The 21815-nt window shown below is 40.6% G+C and overlaps 1 protein-coding gene across 1 annotated transcript in view; it reads left to right on the top strand.

The window, feature by feature from the left end:
- Positions 1-21815, top strand: part of baiap3 (BAI1 associated protein 3) — a 49558-nt gene that overhangs the window by 9412 nt on the left and 18331 nt on the right. The window contains exons 2-10 of the mRNA XM_085454617.1: positions 1383-1528; positions 12486-12573; positions 14215-14298; positions 14491-14598; positions 15115-15174; positions 18205-18271; positions 18533-18746; positions 19014-19058; positions 21362-21439. Coding sequence (XP_085310743.1) covers positions 1392-1528; positions 12486-12573; positions 14215-14298; positions 14491-14598; positions 15115-15174; positions 18205-18271; positions 18533-18746; positions 19014-19058; positions 21362-21439 — 881 coding nt within the window. The 5' untranslated portion in view covers positions 1383-1391. The remainder of the gene's footprint in view (positions 1-1382; positions 1529-12485; positions 12574-14214; positions 14299-14490; positions 14599-15114; positions 15175-18204; positions 18272-18532; positions 18747-19013; positions 19059-21361; positions 21440-21815) is intronic.

Genomic DNA, 21815 nt, shown 5'->3' with positions numbered 1-21815 from the left:
CCAGTCACTGCAGGCAGGGTTAATAACGGTACATGCTAGACAGATTAGCAGCAAATTAAAAGGAAGTGAATAACACTGATTATGTTGATACAATAGTAGTTGATAAGGAGTGGGATACATAAGTATTGTATGTAAGAGAAAGTCTGCCCAGGTCTATGTGTTATATATTTGTCAAAATCATAGCTCCATGAAAATTTATGTGTGTCTGCTGAATTATTGTGACAGCCTGTGCAGACACTGACTTCTAAAATGTATAACAGGAACAAATACTTGGTTAACGTGTGTATAGCTGTCGGTGTTAGTGTCTGCAAGCGAGTACAATCCTAGTCTAGAACAAAGTGAACAGTCAGTTTGTACTTGATGTACTGGAAGCAGGAAAAAATGTGGATGACTTAGCAAAGGAGCAAATTATAACAGGGTCAAAGCAGCTGGTTTTGTGATATGCAGTTGTTAGTACCTAATAAGTACCTACTAATTCCCAAGAAGGACAAATGTTAAGCCCATTATAGGTTTTGGGATGGCCATAGCTCACTGACGCCTGTGAAAAGCTAAGGCTGGCTCATATTGTAGTGTGAACATGGTGTGATGATCTGGCTAAAGTTCTGCTAAGAAATCCTTGTTCCTGGCATTCATGCAGATATTACACTGCCAACTACCACTTACCTAAAATGATTGTAAACCAGATACCAGATACCAGTAAAGTGGAAACTCAGTCCAGTCCACAGATCTCTACCTCTTACTCACGTCTGGTTTCCTGACACGCTAGAAGATCAAGCGAAGTCTGCGCCTCGAGGAATCTGAACTGTTTTAGCAGTACGATGTAGAATTGCATAAAATTACATCCGCACAAAGACCAGGTCTATAATTAAGACATTCATTTCCAAATTTAGTTTCTACGTAACTCATTATTTTTTTAACATATATTTTATGGTTCTTTTAATTATAAAACATCTTTTGTGACCATTACTTTTATGCAGCCTTGTTTTTCCACTCTCTCTTTTGTTTTGCATATTTTTTTACAAAGTGCAGTGGAAAAAATAGGGTTCAATTGGCTCTGAGCAGGCCAGACATAAAGGTGAAAGATAAATTGCATACCCTGCAGCATCGGTTAGGTGCAGACAGAAATAGAACACAGCTCCTGTTGAGGAAGAGAATAATTATGTTAAAGGTGAAAGAGGGTGATTATGCAGCTGATTAAACTAAAAGAAGCCTTCAGACCAAGTGTATTTCTAGAAACAAGTAGTTTTATGAATATTGTCTTGTACCTAAAATCAAATGTATTATGACAAACCTTCCCAGAGTTGAGCCTGCAAATTACTAACTCTCAGGGGTTGCAGCGAGTTGCAGAGTCTTAACATGTGCTTCCTGTCTCCACTCTGCAGTGAAACATCATGACTACGCTGCTGGACCTAAAAAGTAGTGTGCTGAGGCAGGTGCAGAGGAGCCAGTCGCTAAGGAGCCGAAGGGAACCTCCTCCTCCGACTGCCAGCAGCCCCCTCACACACTGTCCTGACCCCTTACCTCGCAGGTGAGTCAGCCGGATGCACATACATGTACAAATAGTACCACAAACAAATAAACAAACATTGAATCATATATGTTCACCGAGAATAAGATTTCCATACCCGCATTCCACGCCACCTCTGGGGAAAAGGACTTTTGTTAGGCAGAAAGATCGACCTGGAAAGGATGTGCAGCAAATTAGGGATATTAAAATGTACCAACGAGTGAAGAGAGTGTCAAGGTGGAGTACATTGAGAAGCTCGTGAATGATGAAAATGAAAAGATGGATGGATGGATGGATGGAGGAAGGTTAGTGAATCACGTGGTTAAAAAGATGGTTGGCCCAGGTAACACATCTGTGCAGGGATGGAGATGTCTAGGAGAGAGGGCAGTGAGCTTTTTATTCAGACTGTTTAACACAAAGTTGGAGAGTCAGAGGATGTTTGAGGAGTGGAGAAGAAGTGTACTGCTGTTGATTTTCAAGAACAAGGATGTGCAAAGGAATAAAATGGTTAAGTTGGTTAAATTTTGAGAATATGGGAAAGAGTTGTTAAAGATATGTTAGAAGAGTTCAGTGAGCAACAGTATGGCTTTATTCTGAGAAGGAGCACTACAAATGAAATATGTGCTTTGAGGGTGTTGATGGAAAAGTATAGAGGTCAGAAAGAGTTGCGCTGTTTCTTTGTGGATCTAGAGAAAACATATGATAGGATAACATGAGAACATCTGTGGTGTTCTATGAGGAAGTCAGGAGTGTAGAGAAGTATTCTGTGCAGGAGATGTTTGAGGACAGCAAGGCAGTGGAGAGGTGTGTGATAGGAGTGACAGATGGGTTCATCAGGCATCGCCTCGGAGCCCCTTTTTGTTTGCAATGGTAATGGATAGGCTGACAGTTGAGCTAAGTCTCTGTGGACTGTATATTCATAGACATTGTTGTGGTCTGTCTGAGGTGGAGGTATCCTCTAGAGAGAAGACAAATGAAAGTCAGGAGATGCAAGACAGAATACCTATGTAAATGAGAGGGAGACAGGTGTTACAAGAAGCTGCAAGGAGCAGAGGTAGTGAAGGTGGATGTGTTTAAATGCTTGGTGTCGACCATATAAAGCAACTGACATTGCACTAGAGAGGAGAAGGAGAATAGAGTGAAAATTTACAAGATAGTAATTAGAGACCTGCTGTGATGAATGATCCTGGAAGAGTTGAAGATGTTAAGGTTTTCAGTGAGAGCAACCAGAACAGTCAGGATTAGAAATTGGTATATCAGAACAGGTTGAGTGTTTTGGAGGCAAGGTTAGAGAGGCAAGGTTGAGATGGTTTGGAAACACTGAATATTGAATTGCCAGAGAGGAGGAAATGATGAAGACCACAGAGAAGATTCTAGGATTTGATGAAGAAAGGCATGCAGAGTTATCAATAACGTCTATCTAATTTTGGGTCATGTTATAGCAGCCTTCAAATCTAATTATGTGTAAAAACAAAATGTTGCTAGGCAACCAGGCGTGCAGCAGTAGTAGTTTTACATTAAGAAATGTTATGTCATAGGACAGATCACTCCAAACAACTTTGCATTGATTTGTACGAACTTTTCATTCCAAGGGGGAAGTGGGCCTTGACCATCCTTATCACAGCCCCCTCCCCTCACTAGCAGCTGAACACTTCAGCAATCGTTGAGATTCATACCACTGAACTACACTTTATGAGGAATTTAAAAGTGAGTAAAGGTCCCATTTAAAAAAGAAATGTAGCATTGTAGTATTAAAAAGTTACTGAACTACCTGATCTTTTCTTTTAAAATGTGTGATATACTCCAGCCTCCGCGCAACCCAGAATTGGTTGCATGGTTATTTTACAGCTTCTGTTTTGTTTCTCACTATGGCAGAGAGCTTGACAAATAGTTTTCTCATTTACGTAACTGAAAAAAGTGCATCTTGATTTTATTTTGTCTTTTTTTCCCCCTGTGGTATTGAAAATGGTGTCAAGGATTTTCCTGGGTATCCGTGTCAAGTTTAAACCCTAGTCCCAAAAGGTTCATTCTGTTGATCCGGACGTAATGTTTACAGTAGCAGAAACATTTAAATCCTAGTATTGTGAAACCCTAGTCTCCTGTGGATACTCAAGAGTTACTCAGCGCACAAACATGACAGGTTTTGCAAAAGCCCTAAACACCATTACCATGAGGCAAAAATAAATCTCTGCCAGATGTAGAATCAGATATATAATGCTCATGATAATCTCCCTAATGATAAGCGGAAGTCTCAAAGCTCATTTAAGGAAAAAAAATAAATGTTTTTTCCACATTTTGGCACCTGCAGTGAAAGCACAAAAGACATAGTTCAGTTGCTTTAAACTAGACCTCTCCAAAATCACAAAACACATTTAATAGATGTTGAGTTTTCCCTCATTTAACAGTTTCCTATTACAAATTGAAACACCTGTAAACAACAACTTTTAAGTAAAACCTTTACTGCACTGAAGATCCATCCACAAAGACTGTAGAGTCAGGATTTGACAAAACTCCATCACGCTTTATATCCTACTGTTAAATAATTTGCTGTTTGTGACTAACTGCAGATACTTTAGTCTTCCTCAGCTTCATCGCAGTTCTTTCTAAGTAACTACAAAACTAGCAAGAAAACTGAGACCTTATATATTTCTCTTTTGAAGGCACTGTATTCTTGAGTGTATGAAAAACATTGCCTGGTTACTGTGGCTCTGTTACTGTCATGGATATGTCTGTATAGAGTTATGAGGATCATTAACGTAAAAGTGACACATTCACATGACAAAAGCGCCGTGATGGTGACAGTCTGATGAAGCCAGTAATGTTACAGATCCTATTTCTGAAATGAGATTATGGTAGATAGAAACCTTGTGACAGGCCAGTGAATATGCTAACCTCAGAGCTTTTTTATGCAGATAGCCAACAATAGAAAACTAAATGGATAAAACCTATCTGAATCTCTGAAAGGGCACATTAATCTAAATCCAGTATTTTAGTCACCCTTTAAGCCAGTATAGACAGTGGTTGCCCTGTATTGTTCATCTTCATGCCATACACACATACATATTTATCTATACTCTGCAGTATATCCACTAGATACCTTGTGATGTTTTCTATTTTTTTCTCTCTCTTATAATGCCATTTTTAATTAATTTCTTAAATGTGTTACCATTAGCTTATGCTAGTTATGTTAGTGGAGTTTAGTTTTTTCTTCGCAACAAGTGGAATAGGAAAAAAAAAGAGTCATCTGATTTATTTCAGTCGTGTTTTGAAGCTTTATATAAAGCCAAAAGTAATCGTATGAACCTGAGGTTTCTATAGCAACCTAAACACAGGCTGCTGCCGTGATGTGAACTTATACTTGTAACAACAACCATTTCTATTTTTAACATTGAAGATAACCTCAATCGCTGCGTTGAACACTAATCGAATTTGAATTTGAAAGTGTGATGCTGAACATACAGATTATTTTTGACGCATTTTTCACATACATTTTAATTCATTGTATTTTTTAAGATAACTTAAAGAGGTTTATTGATTTAGAATTTTAATATTTTTAAGCAAAATTAATATCACATAATAGAAGCTGATTTGTGCTCTTTATTAAAGACCTGATTTATTGTCTTCATTAAGCAGTGATTCGACCTGACAGTATCGCACCTTTCTCTCATTTCCCATGCCAGCTTCTTGGTGCTGCAGCTTCCCCACTGAGTCTCAGCTGTGTGCATACCCTGAGCCCTCATCATTAGAGTCAGGCTGTTGATCTTTGTTATCCATTCAGACGCCTGCTGACCTGGATGCACTTTCACTTTAATTGAGAATTTGCAAATGAGGCCGGGTGGATTTAGGCTGCTCCATCCACGGTTGTTGACCCAGTAGTACAGTCGGCTGTCAGAGCAGAGCCCTTTCCGAGCAGAGACCTGCACATCGGAGGTGAACTTTTTAATTCAGTAGAGCAAATTGTGTTTTACCTCTATGTGAGCTGGTTTTTTTAACAATGTGGAAAAGCACAATACACTGTCAGCAATCAGCTCGACTGGCGGTACAGCATATAAACCCACCAGGGTTTATATTTAAATTTATATTTTGCTTTTTTGTTGTTGTTGTTGTTGCTTGATTACTTTGCTGTCCACTTCCACATCCGTCAAGAGAAGTAGTCTTCATATTTCACACTTGCCTTCACTGTGTTTTGAATCCCCAGCTTGCTTAATGGCTCTCACTTCTCAGTGTCACGGTATCGAGGCTCTCGTTTTTTAATAATGCAGAATAACACAGTCAATTGAGAGTGACATTAAACAGAAACCCCTAATGCAATAAAAGTCAACACCTGCTATTGCAAAGTCAGCCAAGACTAGTATATTTTTAATTTTTGCTTTACAAGTCCTTGAAACGAGCAGGACCTACCATGTTTTACTTTATTTTCCTGACTTCCTGGCTGTCTTCCCAAAACCTAGAAAATCTTAGTAAAACTTTATTTCTTTGTGTAGTAATTAAATTTTAAAATCTTCAAAATACTGGGGATAATTGAGAACAAAAAGCTACCAAACAAAACCCACAGACCATGACACCACACTGATCAGGATAAAATTTATATACGGTTCCCGTAGGGAATCCTTATATTACACAAGTTCCAAATAATGACCATATGTGGAAGTAGTCACAGTGAGACAAAATTTTAGGTTTCAGAAGTTAGGCTTTAAGCGTTTCTTTTAACTCTTTACACTATTGAGAGGCAATATTGTAATCATTTCAGATAGCTTAACCCACGTGTTTACATTTTTGTTTATGAGGGACAGCGATTCACAGGAAAAGTAGCTGATGGGTTGCTCCAACCTCCAGAATAATAATGATCAAGTTTCCTTGATTGGTTTCCTCAAAGTATGTTTTGCTGATCCTATTTTTGTCCTTCAGTCAAACAAATTTTTTAACTTTAAATCCTTCTCATCACATACAAGGTCTTCAATAATCAGCCTCATCTTATCTTAAAGACCTCATAGTACCATACCTCATAGTCACCTCAATAAAACCCTATCCTCTCGGATTGCTGGCTTACATGTGGTTCCTGCGGTTTTTAAAGTAGAATCACTACTTTTTTATTTTTGCATTTTTCTAATGCCTTTCCTTTAACTGATATAAATATCAGAATGTATCTTATATCACAGTACATATTATAATTGTAATGAATGAACATGACATAGAGTGAAACATTGTTGCACAAGGATGTTTCATGAATTAAAATGAATTAAAATGTCAAATTTAATTAGCCGGTTTCTGGCATTTAGAGCATTCTGGATCAGATATTGGAACACTTTGAAAATTACTCAGTTTGTAGTTAAGCTTTAGTTTAGTTTAAAGTTCAGTTTTGGATTTGGTTTTTAGTTGTGGGAGTTGTGGAAATTATGAAAATCTAAAATACTACCAGACAGGCAACCTCTAATGCACATTTAGTTGTGTCAGTAAGCACAATGTTACAACGCTTGGTCAGCACTTGTAAGGATTGCATTGTAGTACGCTGGGACTCCATTTAACTTCATTTTTCAGTGGGCAGGATAGTTCCACAGAATTAAATAGCTAGACTTTGGCCAACTGTGAGTTTTATGAGATCATGGGTTTGTTGCAGATGTGAAAAGATTTCCTGGTTAATGTTGTATACCCTCACTGGCCACTTTATTTGGTAAAACTTGCTAATACTGGGCTGGTCTCCCTTTTACCCTCAAAACATCCTTAATTTTTGAAGATAAAAGGGGTGATCTGCTCTGATACTCATCAGACCGCATCATGTTTTTCCAAAGTTCTTTTGTCCACTTTTGAATGTCAGCCTCACCTTCTTGTTCCTAGCTGATAGGAGTGACACAGTGTGGTCTTCTGCCACTATAGCCCATCTGCTTCCAGATTCAACATTATGTTTGAGTTAATATTGGCTATCCAAAGCAGACTGGCCATTCTTCTCTGAACTCTGGCATCAACAAGGCATTTTCTCTTTCACTGCAGACCAGTAGATATTTTCCCTTTTGGAGACCATTCTCTGTAAATCCTAGAGATGGTGGTGTGGGAAAAAAACACTGACAAGCCTGTCTTCAACAACAATCTTGTCACATTCAAAGTCATTTATTAAATGACCTGTTATCCCAATGCTAATTTTGGGTTTGATCTTCAGTCGGTAGCCTTAACCATGTCTCCATGCCTAAATGCATTAAATTGCATTTTTTTTCCCTTAAAAATAACCAAATAACAACAGAGAAGACAAATCAAACACAAAAATAAACGTGTAAAAAAACAAAGTGGTCCCACACATTTTTACAACATTTGAAATGTTATAGTGATGCGCTATTCTTCATGGTAATGAGACATGCTGTGATGCATGGCCTGGGGACACTAGCACTAACAAGAAGACATGACGCAGAGCAGGACGTGGCAGAGATGCAGATGCTAAGATTATCATTTGGGTGACGAGAATGGATAGAATTATGAACAAGTATATCAGAGGGAAAGCTGAAGTTGAGACATTCAGAGACAAAAGTGACGATAAAATTCTGAGATGGTTTGGACATACAGTGGAAGCATAGTGGATATACTGGGCAAATGATGTTAAATATAGAGCTGCCAGACAGGAGAAAAGAGAAAGACCACCCTAGAAGATTTGTGGATGTAATGAAGCAAGACAAGCAGAGAGTTAGTGTGACAGAAGAGGATACTAAGACATAGTTAGATGAAGGCAAATGATCCGCTGTAATGACCCCTAAAGCGAGCCGTCAAAAGAAGAATAAGATTGTGCATGCTCAAAGAGCTCTGAGGGGGCACATCTTACTTAAAATTGTGAAAACAGTATGTGATAAGTGGGGAAAAAGTTGAAGGAAGGAATAGCCATTTACTCAAAGTATCCAGGAGAATTGTCTTTTACCTCAGCAATCCTTTAATTGTGTCTTTGTGTCAGATTTCTTGTTGACACTGCTTTTGTTTTCAGAAGGCATGCCAAACCTTTACTTTAAACCTGACAGTGGTCTGTTTTAAAATATGTCAGATCCACAGTCAGCCACTGACCCACGGAATGAGAAAGTAAAAACTGTGAAACGCAACTGGGAAGCAACCAAGAAGTCTTGAGTTGGAAATAATTTCACACCAGGCTACTTTTATGTCTGTCAGTACCACTGGCTGCATGAGCGACTGCAGATTCTTCCACGGTATTGAATGGAAAGATTCAATCAGAGCTTTTGTGATTTTATCTCCGCGCTGAAGCCTTCCACCTGTAATGTTTTGCTGCTTAATCAAATGTGTAATTAGAGTATAACAAACAGTCTTCTGTGTTGTTTTGAGGGGTTCCTTGTCATAGAGATCTCAGTTTATGATTGGAGCCACAGGCTTATATTATGGATTGACATCCATAAGGAATTAGATTAAAAATAAATAAATAAATAAAACAACATTTAACTTTACTAGAAGATGACGCAGATGACAGCGATGTCGGCAATATTAATTACTATGTATGCACTGCCATCATGTATTGGGGTTTGAAGTGAAGGGCTTCTGTCATCTTCGCACTCTCAGTCAGTTCAGGTTTATTCTGAGATATTCTTTTAGACAGAAGACATTCTTGTTTTTATTTGTTTTCCTTCTGATTTACTCTCCAGACAGGAAATCATAATTGAAGCATTTGAATGAATTCGGAAAATAAATTACAATAAAATGAGGTTTTAAAAAAAGGGACCTGTTTCCTAGCAACATCAAATCAGTTTGTTATTCTGGTAGCGTGCGTGTGTGTGTGTGTGTGTGTGTGTGTGTGTGTGTGTGTGTGTGTGTGTGTGTGTGTGTGTGTGTGTGTGTGTGTGTGTGGATGAGAGATGGAGAGAACGATTTAACTTAATACATCTTTAATATATCTTTTTGATGTATCATGTTAAAATGGACTTGATTTGCATCATTTGTGCTGTACTGCTTCCCATGAACATGTTGTCCCAAGCCCCCAGAAAGAAAAAAAAGTATCCCAGACTGTTTGGACAAATCCTCAAGCTGACTGACAAAAGATGGGACAGATTTCTGGATACAAAAATACTCTCAATTCAACCCGGATGTGGAGAGAACCGAGTGTCTCTAAACACAAGTCTTAGTGTGGAATGAAGCTTATTTGTACTATTTGTGCAAATGAAAACTGAAGCTCCGTGAAACAAAGCTCCCAATCCCTTGTTAGTGGAACAGGCTTTGTCTTTGACAGACTCGGTTTGGGGGTTTCTTTCAAATGCTGTCTGAGGAGGTTTACTTACGAAAAACAGCTGTGGTTTTATTTTCTGTATAATGCAGGAGGGTGGTTGAAAAGTATAGCTATGGGTTTTATTCAGAACTGTTTTAATGTAGAGCAAATTCAGCAGCTGTCCTGGTTATCAGTTAATTGCTGGATTTTTTGTTGTTGTTGTTGTTGAAATGTCACTTAGACAAAAGAAGATACCATTTGTTTTGGGATTTTTGATGGGAATAGGCAAGAAATCCTGAAGCAAGTTTGAGTGTCGAATTTTTTATTGAGTAAACATTAAATAATGCTTAGCTAGTCTTACTGACTAATGGACATTCAACAAGTTCCAAACATATTCAAAAAGGTTGGGGTTTTTTAAAAGTTTTATTTTTATTTTGGGGATGTGTTGAGGGAAATTTGGGATTTAGTATCTGACCCAAAGAAACTTCAGATTAGATTAGTTGGGGATCAAATCACTAAGGCAAGATTCACAGAGGATTCAGGCTTTCCAGAATTTTGAGGTCAGGATATCTTTACTAGGGCAATTGTCATAGCAACTATAACCAGTCATCAAAAGACTAGCTAGCAGGGCTTTGACTAATGTTAGCATTAGCCAAGCTAGCTAATGCTTGTTACTAACTTTGTTTATATCCAACAGCTTGATTATTCACTGCAATGATCAATTACTCCTATAAAAAATAAACAGACGGGCCAATTCATGCTCTCAGGATATTTGCATAAAAAATTTAATTGACTAACAGCCATGCTGGCACTTCAGAAGTTGAATTTCTCTTGACTTTCGCCACGTGTAGCGTAAGAAAAGAGAATTCATTTCAGCAATGCATGACATCACCAACTCAAAGTGACAAGAAGTGAGAACACTGAAGCCTGAAATACAGCCATGTGAATCCTGCCATAATGACCAGTAAGGCTGCAATGGCTCAGTCACCTGAAATGAGTTGTCGACTTTTTATGGGTTGAAACTGCAATGAAGAAAATACTCTTTAGAAAATATTCATACATGATTTATTCCCTCCAAATATCTATAAGCTGTCACTTACCTACAAAAAAGATTTCTAACTCCATCAATTTTACAAACAGAGTCAGATGAAATGGCATCATGCCAATAAACTGCTTTGGTAAAATGGTTTCTTGGCTGTAGATTTAAAAAAAAAACAACCACTGAAGGCCTAACATTAGACACTGATATTGGGAGGACTGACCTCACTGTCAAGCTGTACACCTCACTTTTCTTTTTTTTCTTTTTTTTGGGGGGGTATACCAAAGGCATGACACTCAAAGATAAATCAAATACCATTGCAATGCAGTGTTTTTCTCTTTATCCCTGTTCACAATTATAAACCCATAAAAAAACACTATGTGGTATAGTTATAGCCATGCATGAGTGTTATGTTAAAATGAATGTTTTAGTGACTCTGATATGATTATAAAAGTTTACCCAAGGAAACTTTCACTTTTCCAGTTCAACTGGGCCTCACCCCAGTGGAAACTTCACCAACTCACCCAGCATGGCAGCAATTAGTATCCATTAAAAACCTCATGGGTTTACCATCTGCTGCCCCACCACTGTGATATTCAGTAAGTGCTGGGATGTGGGATGCTGGGATGCTAATAAAGGAGTGTGTCAGGGCCTCTGTGGACAGTTCTTTTAAAGTATGCCAGGATAAGAAAAGAGGTAGATGTGGTGGTAGGGTTAGGTGGTGGAGGTGAGAAGTTAAAGGCAGACGGCATGGCTGATCCTGATGGTTCCGCTACAGCTGCAAAAACTCAAAATCTTACCAAGTATATTTGTCTTATTTCTAGTCAAAATTATCTCATTACACTTAAAATAAGACACAATCAGCTACAGGGCAACATTTCAGTAAGCTAAAGGAACTTGTTTCAAGACAGTGAATCTTGAAACTAGAGAAAAACTAGAGATTTTTCACTTGTTCCACTGGCAGATTTTTTCACTTAATACAAGATATTTTAGCTTAAAATAATAATAATTAGCTTACTGAAATGTTGCCCTGTAGCTGATTGTGTCTTATTTTAAGTGTAATGAGATAATTTTGACTAGAAATAAGACAAATATACTTGGTAAGATTTTGAGTTTTTGCAGTGTATAGCTCACATAAGAGTGGCTGCCGGTGTCTGTGAATTCCATAAAGGCTGAGGGGAAGATTCCCCCTAGAGAGATTTGGACGATACTGGGAGAGATGGGGTGTAAGTGGTGGTGGTGGTGGTGGTGGGGATTCCCAAGGTGTTCAGCCAGCTCAGTGAATGTGCCCGAATCACCATGACAACTGGGGCTGGCGGGAGTCCGGGGATTCACTCACACCTGGAGGAAACAGAAACATCATTTGCATTTTGCACACAGCCCGGCTCATAGCAGATTAACATGGTTCATGCAGGGTGCAGACATGCTCACTTTTTCTTTTTTTAAGCTTGAGACAAGAGGGTGTTTGATAAGTAATAAAAAGCTGAACGGTAGGCGATGGAGTCCAGTAGTTCAACATTAAAAGAAAAAGATCCTCTTTATTGACAGATGCTTCTTCAAAGTGTCTGCAAACAGGATGCTGTGTGATCCCACAAATGTCACTGAATCCTGCTGTAATTACCATCCATAAATAATTTAGGTTGATCAGATTGTGTGGGTGTATAACAGAGTACAACATGCATTTCAACTCACTTTTTTATTTTCCCTCTCTATCTTTAGAGATAATCGATTTTCAATGTGTTCCGTCTACTTGGCAGGATTTCAGAGGAGAGCGTGGAGTTCTTTGAGCGTATGAATGCCATCCTGCAGAAACAGGAGAACATGATGCGGGCGGCCCAGGCGGAGGTAACCCCCACCTAACCTCCTCATTTCTGTCTGTTACAGGCTTGAAACATGTACAGCATGTGTAGCGAGTGTAGATCTCTGCGCTGTCTTTCAGCCCACCACCATGACCACTCTGACGTCTATGGACAGACGGACTAGGTCAAGCAGGGCGCTCAAAGGGCTGGAAACTCGGCTGTGACAAACTGCTGTCGAGGCTGTGTTCAGTTTCTCCTACTGCCAAAGCTAGACAGTGATGCTTTTTAAAAATTTGTAGCAAATGCTTGATGATTTCATTTCCAAATTGCTGTATCGCTGTCAGCAAAATAGCCAATAAGCCCAAAGCAAACTGCTGACTGTGATCAAAACAGAAGGTATATTCACTCAGCATGCCATTTATCATATTGTCTTCTGGAAACATGATTTTTTTGTTTGTTTGTTTTGTTTTTCCCCTACCCGTCGGTGGCTAAATTTACGCTTATTTATTTATTTTGTTTGTGTGTGCAAGATAGAAAGACAATTGAACTCTGAATTTCTATTCCACCAGAGGGATCAAGTTGAGTCAGATTCATTTGTATAGTGCTATTCAAACACAAGGTAAGTCAAAGGGCTTTACAGAGGGCTTTCCATGCAAATGAAATTGAGTGACATCCCATTCTTAATACATTGGGTCTAATCCGATTTCAGCCCATTCCTTTCCACAAGGTTTAGGAGTTTGTTTATAGAAGTTTTTGACCATTTTTCCAGGAGCTCAGAAGAGTTTGGACATTGATGTTGGCACTGATTTACGAGTTGTCCCTTGTAAACCTGTCCATAACTATTGACCATTTCTCCATTCTTGAACCAGTCGTCAGTGGAAGTTCAACTTGAGTTCCGTTTCAACTTTCGGTCTGGTTGTGATCATGTTGTCTTTCAGCACTTTTTGATGTTGTGCAGAATACATTGCTGAATCAATAACTACAACCTGACTGGCTCCTGAGGGTATGGGGACAAGACCATAATGTTTTTATGCCTTTATAAGGTTCTTTTCATAGCTGTCATTGGTCAACAACAAACAAATATTGTACAAATATTTGTTGGCCAATGACTTTGACCCATCATCAAGAGCACATTCTTTTAGGCACGGTTTTTATCCTTGTGTTCAGTGGCAGGTTTGCTGTAATGTTCTTTTTGGAGAACAAAGGCATTTGACTACCCTTCAGTTTTTATGATTTTTTGACACCACCAATTACCTGCAGATCCTGTTAAATTATTTCATTTTTTATTCTTTTTCGCAAAAGAGAGCAGCTCTTAGGATGAGTTGTGCATTCATGGAAAAACTGCAAATCATTTGAAATCTGTGACACAGTAGGAATTTTTTAATTAGATATGTGTCTTGAAGATAATTTCCATGAAATTTCCTCAGTTTTCAGTGAGACGTCTTAGATTGTAATTTTTGCTTTTGTGTTTTTAGTTCAAAAAGATTATTATTTTTATATTGTTGTATTGATGCTATTACCCAAATAAATGGGCGTTGTACTTCTCCTACCACTGGAAGATTTTTTTAGGTTGAAAAAACAAAAAAAAAAAAAAAGCCAAACATGTATCTTATAAGTTCTTCCTCTCAACACAGCCTTTATCCAAGGCCAATTTTATTTTGGCTGAACTGGTTTTGTCCTCTCGCAGTGCCAAAGAGGGGCCTGCACAGTTCCACCACCCCAAGAGCATGTGGACCAGGCCTTTATCCCCGACAGAATCAGCAGGACAGAGGTGCGTGAGCTCAGCTTCTCTGTTTTCATCTTATTTCAGCAGGGATTAAATCTCAAAACTCACAATAACAACACAGTTGAGGCTTTTTATTCCTGCTTTTGATGTGCAGTGGAGCAGAACGCATAAGGGCAAAAGAACACGAGCTTTTTATTTTTGAAAGGTTGTTATTAACTGGAGTGTGTTTTCATGTAGCTGGACCTGCTTTATGAGGAAGCTGTGTACACGGTGGTCAACAGGGTTGGAGTGCCCTCACCCGAACATGTGAAAAGTGACGATGAGCTATTTGCTTACCTGCTGAAGGTATCTATTTGTCTGTCTGTCCGTCCGTCCATCCGTCTTTTTCTCTGTCTCGTGGACACATGAGAAGAGCAGACTGTATTTCTTGAGCTTCATTAAATCTCTGTCAGTAACACTGATGGTAGCCTCAGAGAGAGCGTTATTTGTTGTGAGCGGGCTGTAAGAATCAGAGCAGATGCTCTTGGCTCAAAACTGATTAAACATCAAAGCCCAGTTACACTGTGTACTGATATTCAGCTGTTATATTACATTCATTCAGATGATGTCATGCTATGAATCGTAGTCTCCTTTTGTTTTTTTCTGAAGTGGGCATCTTTTTCTGGCTTTCTTGTTTTAACAGAAGGTTAGCTTCTGCCAGGGACTTTGACCGAATTATGTTTTTTTATATTTCTGAGATGGTTTGTTAGATTTAAGCAGTAACTCTGTTATCTATTTTGTAGGTTTTAATCTTGCTACCAAGAAACTCTAAGTCAGATATGGTTAAAAGGTCTTTTTTGACTGACACTCTCCTCCTTAAAGGTTTTTGATATGGGTGAGGAAGAACATGAAATCATTCTCCAAAAAGTTCAAGAATCCAAGGTGAGATTTGTTTGTGGTGTTCAAGCAAATTTTGTGTCTTCTGTTATAGGACAGGCAGAATTCAGCTGTAGTATTATGTGACTTCTATCAAATATTCTTTTTTCGGGTGAGCCTTTCACGATATCCCTAAGTTAAAGTGAAACATTGTAGAAAAAAAAAAAATCCTGAAAAAAGTCAGCCATGCCCCCGCAGGAGGTGCAGAATCAGAGCACAAAAACAAAAATGTGTCCAAAATGTGTGTTTGATGTGTCCATCAAAGGCACAGGAATGCAGGGAACAGTTCATAACCCCTCAAGGGGCCGACCCGGAGGGTGATGGTCCAGAAATCCATAGTTCGTTAGAGGCCGGCGGCACAGGAGTTCATGATCAAACGGTTCAGGGGGCCAGCCGTGCGGACGGCAGTGGCGGCGATGGAGCAGGTCCGGGGGCCGCCCACAATGGCCATGACGCCCAGCCAGAGGCCTGGAAAGTGGCCGGTGATGTCGAGGAGATGACCGTGGAAAAGCCAGCTGTGCTAGGCGTGGACGAGGTGGTGGCGTGGCAATAGCAGGACCAGACGAGGCAGGACCAGACGAGGCAGGACCAGACGAGGCAGGTCCAGCTGTGTGCAAAGGAGCAGATGGCGGCGCTGCAAGCCACAGGTGGTGGAGCAGGTGGTGGCTGAACGGACTCAGAGATGTCAGCAGACACGGAGAGATGCTGGGTGGGTGCTCCAGAACCCCCAGCTGACGTGGCACGAGGCTGGACAGACCCGAGCCCTCCAGCTGGAACATGCAGCGACATGGGAGCCGCGGAGTGCTGAACAGACTGTTGAGCAGTTGGCTGTGCAGATGTTTGGGCTAATGAAAGGGGTATAGGTGACAAAACTGAAGCCTGACCTGGAGGCAAAACTGATGACGGAACAAATGACTGAGATAATAACTGAGCAACAGACTGAACTATGGAAAAAATGAGAGGTTGTAGTGACTGTGGTAGTGGTTGCTGACTTAACTCTGAGCCTCCAGAACACAAGGACAGGGGCTGGATAGGCTTGCCTGAGCCTCCAGCGGACACAGGAATGGGTGCAGGCACCTGCCAGACATGAGCCCACCCACCCGAGGAGTAGGTACGGGTGCAGAGGTAGGCTGTGTCCTGGCTGGCCTCACCCTGGGAGCCGGGACAGGTACCGGCGACAGCTGGGCAGCTGCTGTCCCCACCCGAGGAGCTGGTACAGGTGCAGGGACTGGCAGAGCCTCAGCCAGCCTGGAAACCAGAGCAGGGACCAGCTGGACCTCAGCCTCCCTCACCTGAGGGACTGGTACAAGTGCAGGGGAAAGTTGGGCCCGAGCTGCCCTGGGTGCAGGGACTGGAGCTCAGGAGCATTTTCACTGACAGTTTCTGTGTAAATGGGCTGGTGAGTAGCACCGTCCGGGGGTAAAGCCACTCTAACGGTGGACACAAAAGCATGGTGAGCTGGGTCAAGGTGAAATGGTTCTGAAACACAAAACTCAACTTGATTCAATGGTTCTGAGGCACTGAGTCCAAGCTAGCCAGTTTTAATAAGGCAGATGGTACTCTGTTGCTAGTCACATTTTCCAACTGAGGTACAGAAAAAAATACGGTGAGGTACTGGCGGAGCAACACTGGGAGTCTCAGACACAGAAGCAGGATTATCGAGGTTCAGAGGAGTCGGTTGAAAAACCAAAGTGTTCATAGAAGGAGCGTGATTAACCATGGATGAAATGGCAGTAAGTCTGGTACCAGAATGTGGAGAATGTGGCAAACAGTCATTTTCACTCACGAAAGTCATCTGCTCAGCTGCCGTGGAGCGACGGCGGCGTGAACACTGCCTTCTCCTGGAAGAGGGAGGAGACGGGTCGGCCCGCGAATCCTCCAGCGTTCTTGGCTGAAAATCCTCCAGCTCTTCACACAGGAGCGGCTGCTCAGGGTGGACGCGTACGATGGAAACAAGGAAGTCTTGAATGAGTGGGTGTAGTGCGCCAAATAGCCAGGGAAGTCCAGAAACCATTCTCTGTAACCGAATAGCTAGCTCCTCCTGGTATTCCTTAAAAGGCAGGGCAAACCACTCCTGACATAGAAACTCCACCACGTAAATCATGTCCTCCTGGAGCTCAGCGGAGGGATTGTGAGCTGCTGGGTCCATTGTCTGGTCGTAGTCTTCTGTCACAATACGGCTGTGTGCAGGCAAGAGAAGGACCCAAACGCAAACTCGCAGAGACAAAGGTAAACTCAAAAACACAGCTTTATTGCTGGTGTAGGGGGACACAAAAAACAATACTAAACTAAACTAAAAAACCTAAAGCACAAGGAGCCACAGGGACCATCACACAGCTATGAGGGACTCTACAACACAACACTGACAAAGAGAAACACAGGGCTTAAATACACTGAGGGATAACGAGGGAATGAGAGACAGAAGGAGAGCACAGCTGGGAGCAGTCATGCTGGATGAGACAAGGGAAGAAAAACTAGAAACACTGACATGATACACGGACCTTCAAAGTAAAACAGGAAACACACTGACTGAACTCTAGACAACTTAACAGCAACTGGGGAGACGGAACATAGGAACCTGAAACATGGTACAAAAAGTCACAGTAGACATAACATGGAACGCAGGGAAGCCATATTACAAAACCTAAGAACTAAACCTATGATAACCATAACTGAAACCTAGGGAAATAAGAAACAGTACAACAAAGGACTCAAAACATGAACCATAATATAAAAAACACAAGAACTCAAAAAGCTGGGTCAGAAAGACCCAGAACCGTGACAGTAACAAGTAAAAGCTACAGCATGTTTTTTGGGGCTTTTTGGCTATTTACTTGACTGCCACTTTGCACTTTTTAATATCCACGTAAAGAACTTTGAAGTGTTTTGAAATAGAGGTTGCCTGAGTTTTACTGACTTTTTACTTGAAGTTTATCAGGAAATAGGAAGTTATTGTTTTTTAAAATTCATGCCCATCATCCTTGAAATATACTCAGATGTTTTAAACTAAACAGGCATGAAATTCTTTTTCCACAGAGAGCTAATTTTTCCTTGAGAGTTTCTGTTATGAAAGCAAAGAATCTAATGGCCAAGGATGCAAATGGTGAGATATTTCATTCATTACATGTTCTTTTTCTAATATTTAATTGAAATGCTTCATCCACTCACTGTGATTAATCACTTTACTTCTCTACTCTGACACTTTGTACAAAAAGAAGCCAATAAGCCTAAAGTGTAAGGATGAGTGCTGATGTTATAATCCAAGTAATCTGATATCATGTTTACTCTATGACCAATGAACTATGCTAATGAAACAGCAATAACAGTAACTATCCAACACTGTCTTCTGGTTGTCACCCTGCAGGCTACAGTGACCCGTACTGCATGCTGGGCATCCTCGTGGGCCAGAGCCCTCGGGAAACGGAGGAGAAGAAGGAGAGAAAGTTCAGCTTCAGGAAGAGGAAGGACAAGCTGGAGAAACGCTCCAGCACCAAGGAAGTGTTACCAGCCAGGTGTATTCAGGTGACTGAGGTCAAACCTGAGACTCTGAACCCAGTGTGGGACGAGCACTTCGTGTTGTGAGTATAAGACAAATTCTAACCTTTATCAGAGAGCTGCACACGCTGGTATGTGTGATATGCAGGAATCACGGTTTCATTAGTTTCACACTAACGCCCAAAGCTGCTAGTTATGTGACCAGTGCGCCACAATGTCATTTCTGTGAAAAGAGCCACTGAAGAATTGAGCCGATTATTGTCAGTGTTGCTGATGAAATTGAGCGCTTAAACGATGATGTTTCCGGGTCTTTAGTTTTTTATTGTTGCTTTGCTGTTGTTGTGTTCCAGTGAAATAGACGATGTCCACAATGACCTCTTACATCTGGACATATGGTAAGATAATTCAATTCAACTTTATTTCCTATTAATGCAGTGTGTGATCTGAGGAGACTGTGCATAGTAATGCCAAGCTCTTACAGCTACAAACATAACCTACAGTATATTTGATTTTGCTTTAATGCCAGATTACTACATTGCATTGCAGAAATTTAAAAGAAAACATATATGGAAGCAGAGAAACAAGAGGTGGTAAATAAATATATTAAGTATACAATAACTGATTACTTTATCAGTTAATAATTAGATCTATGCAAACTTTTGAAAAACATGACAAATTGAATTATTCTCAACTAATGTGTTTGATTTGATCAGTTAGCTGTCAAAATCTATTGATATACAATTGAGTTAATTCTTCTGCTCTTGCTCTTGACTAAGGCGGTCGCACTTTTCTCCTCTCCTCCTCCTCCTCTCCCTCAGCTTCCCTGCTTAGCCTCTTATGTCCTTGTCTAGTCTCGTGTTTTTTTGTATTACTTTTCCCTGGAACACTCTCTCTGTTCTCTAAAACCTAAAAGAGGAATTATGGATTGGATCAACTGGTCCCTAAATGCAATTGACACCCCTTTCTCAACGAGAAGTTTGGGCTTGGGTGAGCCTGAGTGCTGAAGATATCTACCTATTTGGAACCATGGTAACAGGGTTCTGGCGGATCGGAGCTGGCTTGGCCCTGACTTATCAAAGAATTAAGAAAGCGGAACCAGCTGTTCAAACCCCCACAAGGCTGCCCGCTGGGATTGGAACGATGGGAAGAGGCGTGAGTTTCTCAAAATGGGCTCATTGAGTGCAGCACGGATAAGATCTTGGAGAGGCTACGGCTGCTGTGAATACTCAGAATAAGATCTCTGACTGCAGACTGGATACATCTCAGAAGGGCTAGCTCGGAATAACATCTCTGGGCGCAAATTGGATGACATCTCGGGGAGGCACACTGCCGTGAGTTCTCAGAAATCTGCTCCTTGAGCACAAGAAATGACAACATCACAGAACGCAAGTATGGCGAAGCTCGCGGCTCTCCAACGGGAGATTGAGAGACCAGTGTTGGACTGTAGAACTGCTTTGAAATTCATATGAGCTGTTCGCACTAACGTAAAAAGCACCATCACCTCATGCGGATACCCCTTTGGCGCCAGCTGCGTTCGCAGGGCTGGAGCCGAACAAAAACACCCTGATAACGACTGTGTTTAGTCTGTTCCTTCCCATTCCATGCAAGGCCACCTGGGTTGGCTGGAAGACTGTTTACTTAGCCTAGCAGGGCGAAGGACACTGTCTCAGCTGAACTCTGGACACGCACACACAAACATATACACTGATATGCACACACTCATCCCCCCTCCCTTTCCAAACGCCTTCGACGCTTATTCCCTTCCGATGCTGCACCCTTTACCCACCCCTGTTGCTTGTCATGTGTTTCTTTGGTGTATTAAGAGTTTTTTCATGTGCTATGTGCAGAGGTGTTTTTTTCTGTTCTCAAACTGATCTCCCTGTTGGAGCTCAGTCTGGAGTTATTTTTTTCTCCTTATCTTTCCTCATGTGGGGCATTTTCCATTGTTATACCTCTCTGACCTGTCTTCCCCATGTGATGTTTTGTGTAATGTATATATGGTCAGAGTGTAAGATGGCGCTGCCATTGAGTGCAATAGGTCGGCAGCCTTATGAAATTTCCCCTTGTGGGACTAATAAAGGTATATCAATTCAATTAAAATTAAATGTAAGGCAGCATACTCTTTCAGCTGAGAAACATAAATCATCACATTTTGGGTTTTTTGGAAAATTAACAGTCAAAAAAAGTTGATATTTTGTATTTGAGCAACAAAATCCTCTAAAATAGCTCATCACTGCAGCTCTAGAAAAGTCACAGAGCTCTATCTTTTTTATTACTTTGTCAAAAGCTTTACAATCTTCCCAGTTTAGTGCCTGGTTCTGCTCACTTTGTCAATTTTAGCAGATCAAAGTTTTACAAGCAAAAGAGAAAACGTCCAAAGTGAAGCGAAGCAATCATCCTTTCTAATTATGCAAAAATGTAACAATTTTATCCGCATCATTCAGTGTGAATATCATTACTATGCAAATCAAATAGCCTGTTAAAATGTGATGTTCTAAATTACAAAATGTCCCCATTATTCAGCTGTTACCGAAACATTTCCTGCCTCTTGTCATGGTAAAAGTTGCTTTTCTTAAACAACAATGGGCCTTGATTATAGATGACCTTCTCTTCTCAGTTTATTACAGCGTCTTACAGCCTCTCATGTTTTGCAGTAAGTGAGAGTGTAACAAGCTTTTATTCGTCTTCTTTCCTTCAGGGATCACGATGACGACGTATCTGTTGCTGAGGCCTGCAAAAAGCTCAATGAAGTCAGTGGACTTCGAGGAATGGGCAGGTAGAAAAAAGTACTGCATGCTAACTACAGTAATTCTGGATTTCCAGCGTAATTTTGTCAGAAATCCTTAAAACTTTCCTAATTTTGGAAACAATTAAACTTGTTAATTCGTGAGTCCAGTTGACATTGCAACAGTAAAAATATGAGTCATTAAATATGTAATTTCCATGTGAATTATTCCAGAAGTTCCAGCTGATGAGTATAGAGACCTGGTTTGTCTCCGCATGTTCAAAAAGCTGATAGCAGCCTACTTGTTAATTTTACGGGATCATTTGGTATTTGCCCTTTGAAAGACTGACATACAGAAAACCCTGGTGCCAATAAATCTGTGCACACAGAAAACATGAGGAGATCTGCCAGGTCACAGAGAGACTAA

Source organism: Copadichromis virginalis, linkage group LG4 (assembly GCF_057382275.1).
Source record: "Copadichromis virginalis isolate Kocher_CV1m ecotype Utaka linkage group LG4, C_Virginalis_male_GT1.1, whole genome shotgun sequence".
Taxonomy (NCBI): domain Eukaryota; kingdom Metazoa; phylum Chordata; class Actinopteri; order Cichliformes; family Cichlidae; genus Copadichromis; species Copadichromis virginalis.
The sequence above is the reverse complement of the archived record's forward strand: the minus strand, read 5'-3'. Positions and strand labels throughout refer to the sequence as shown.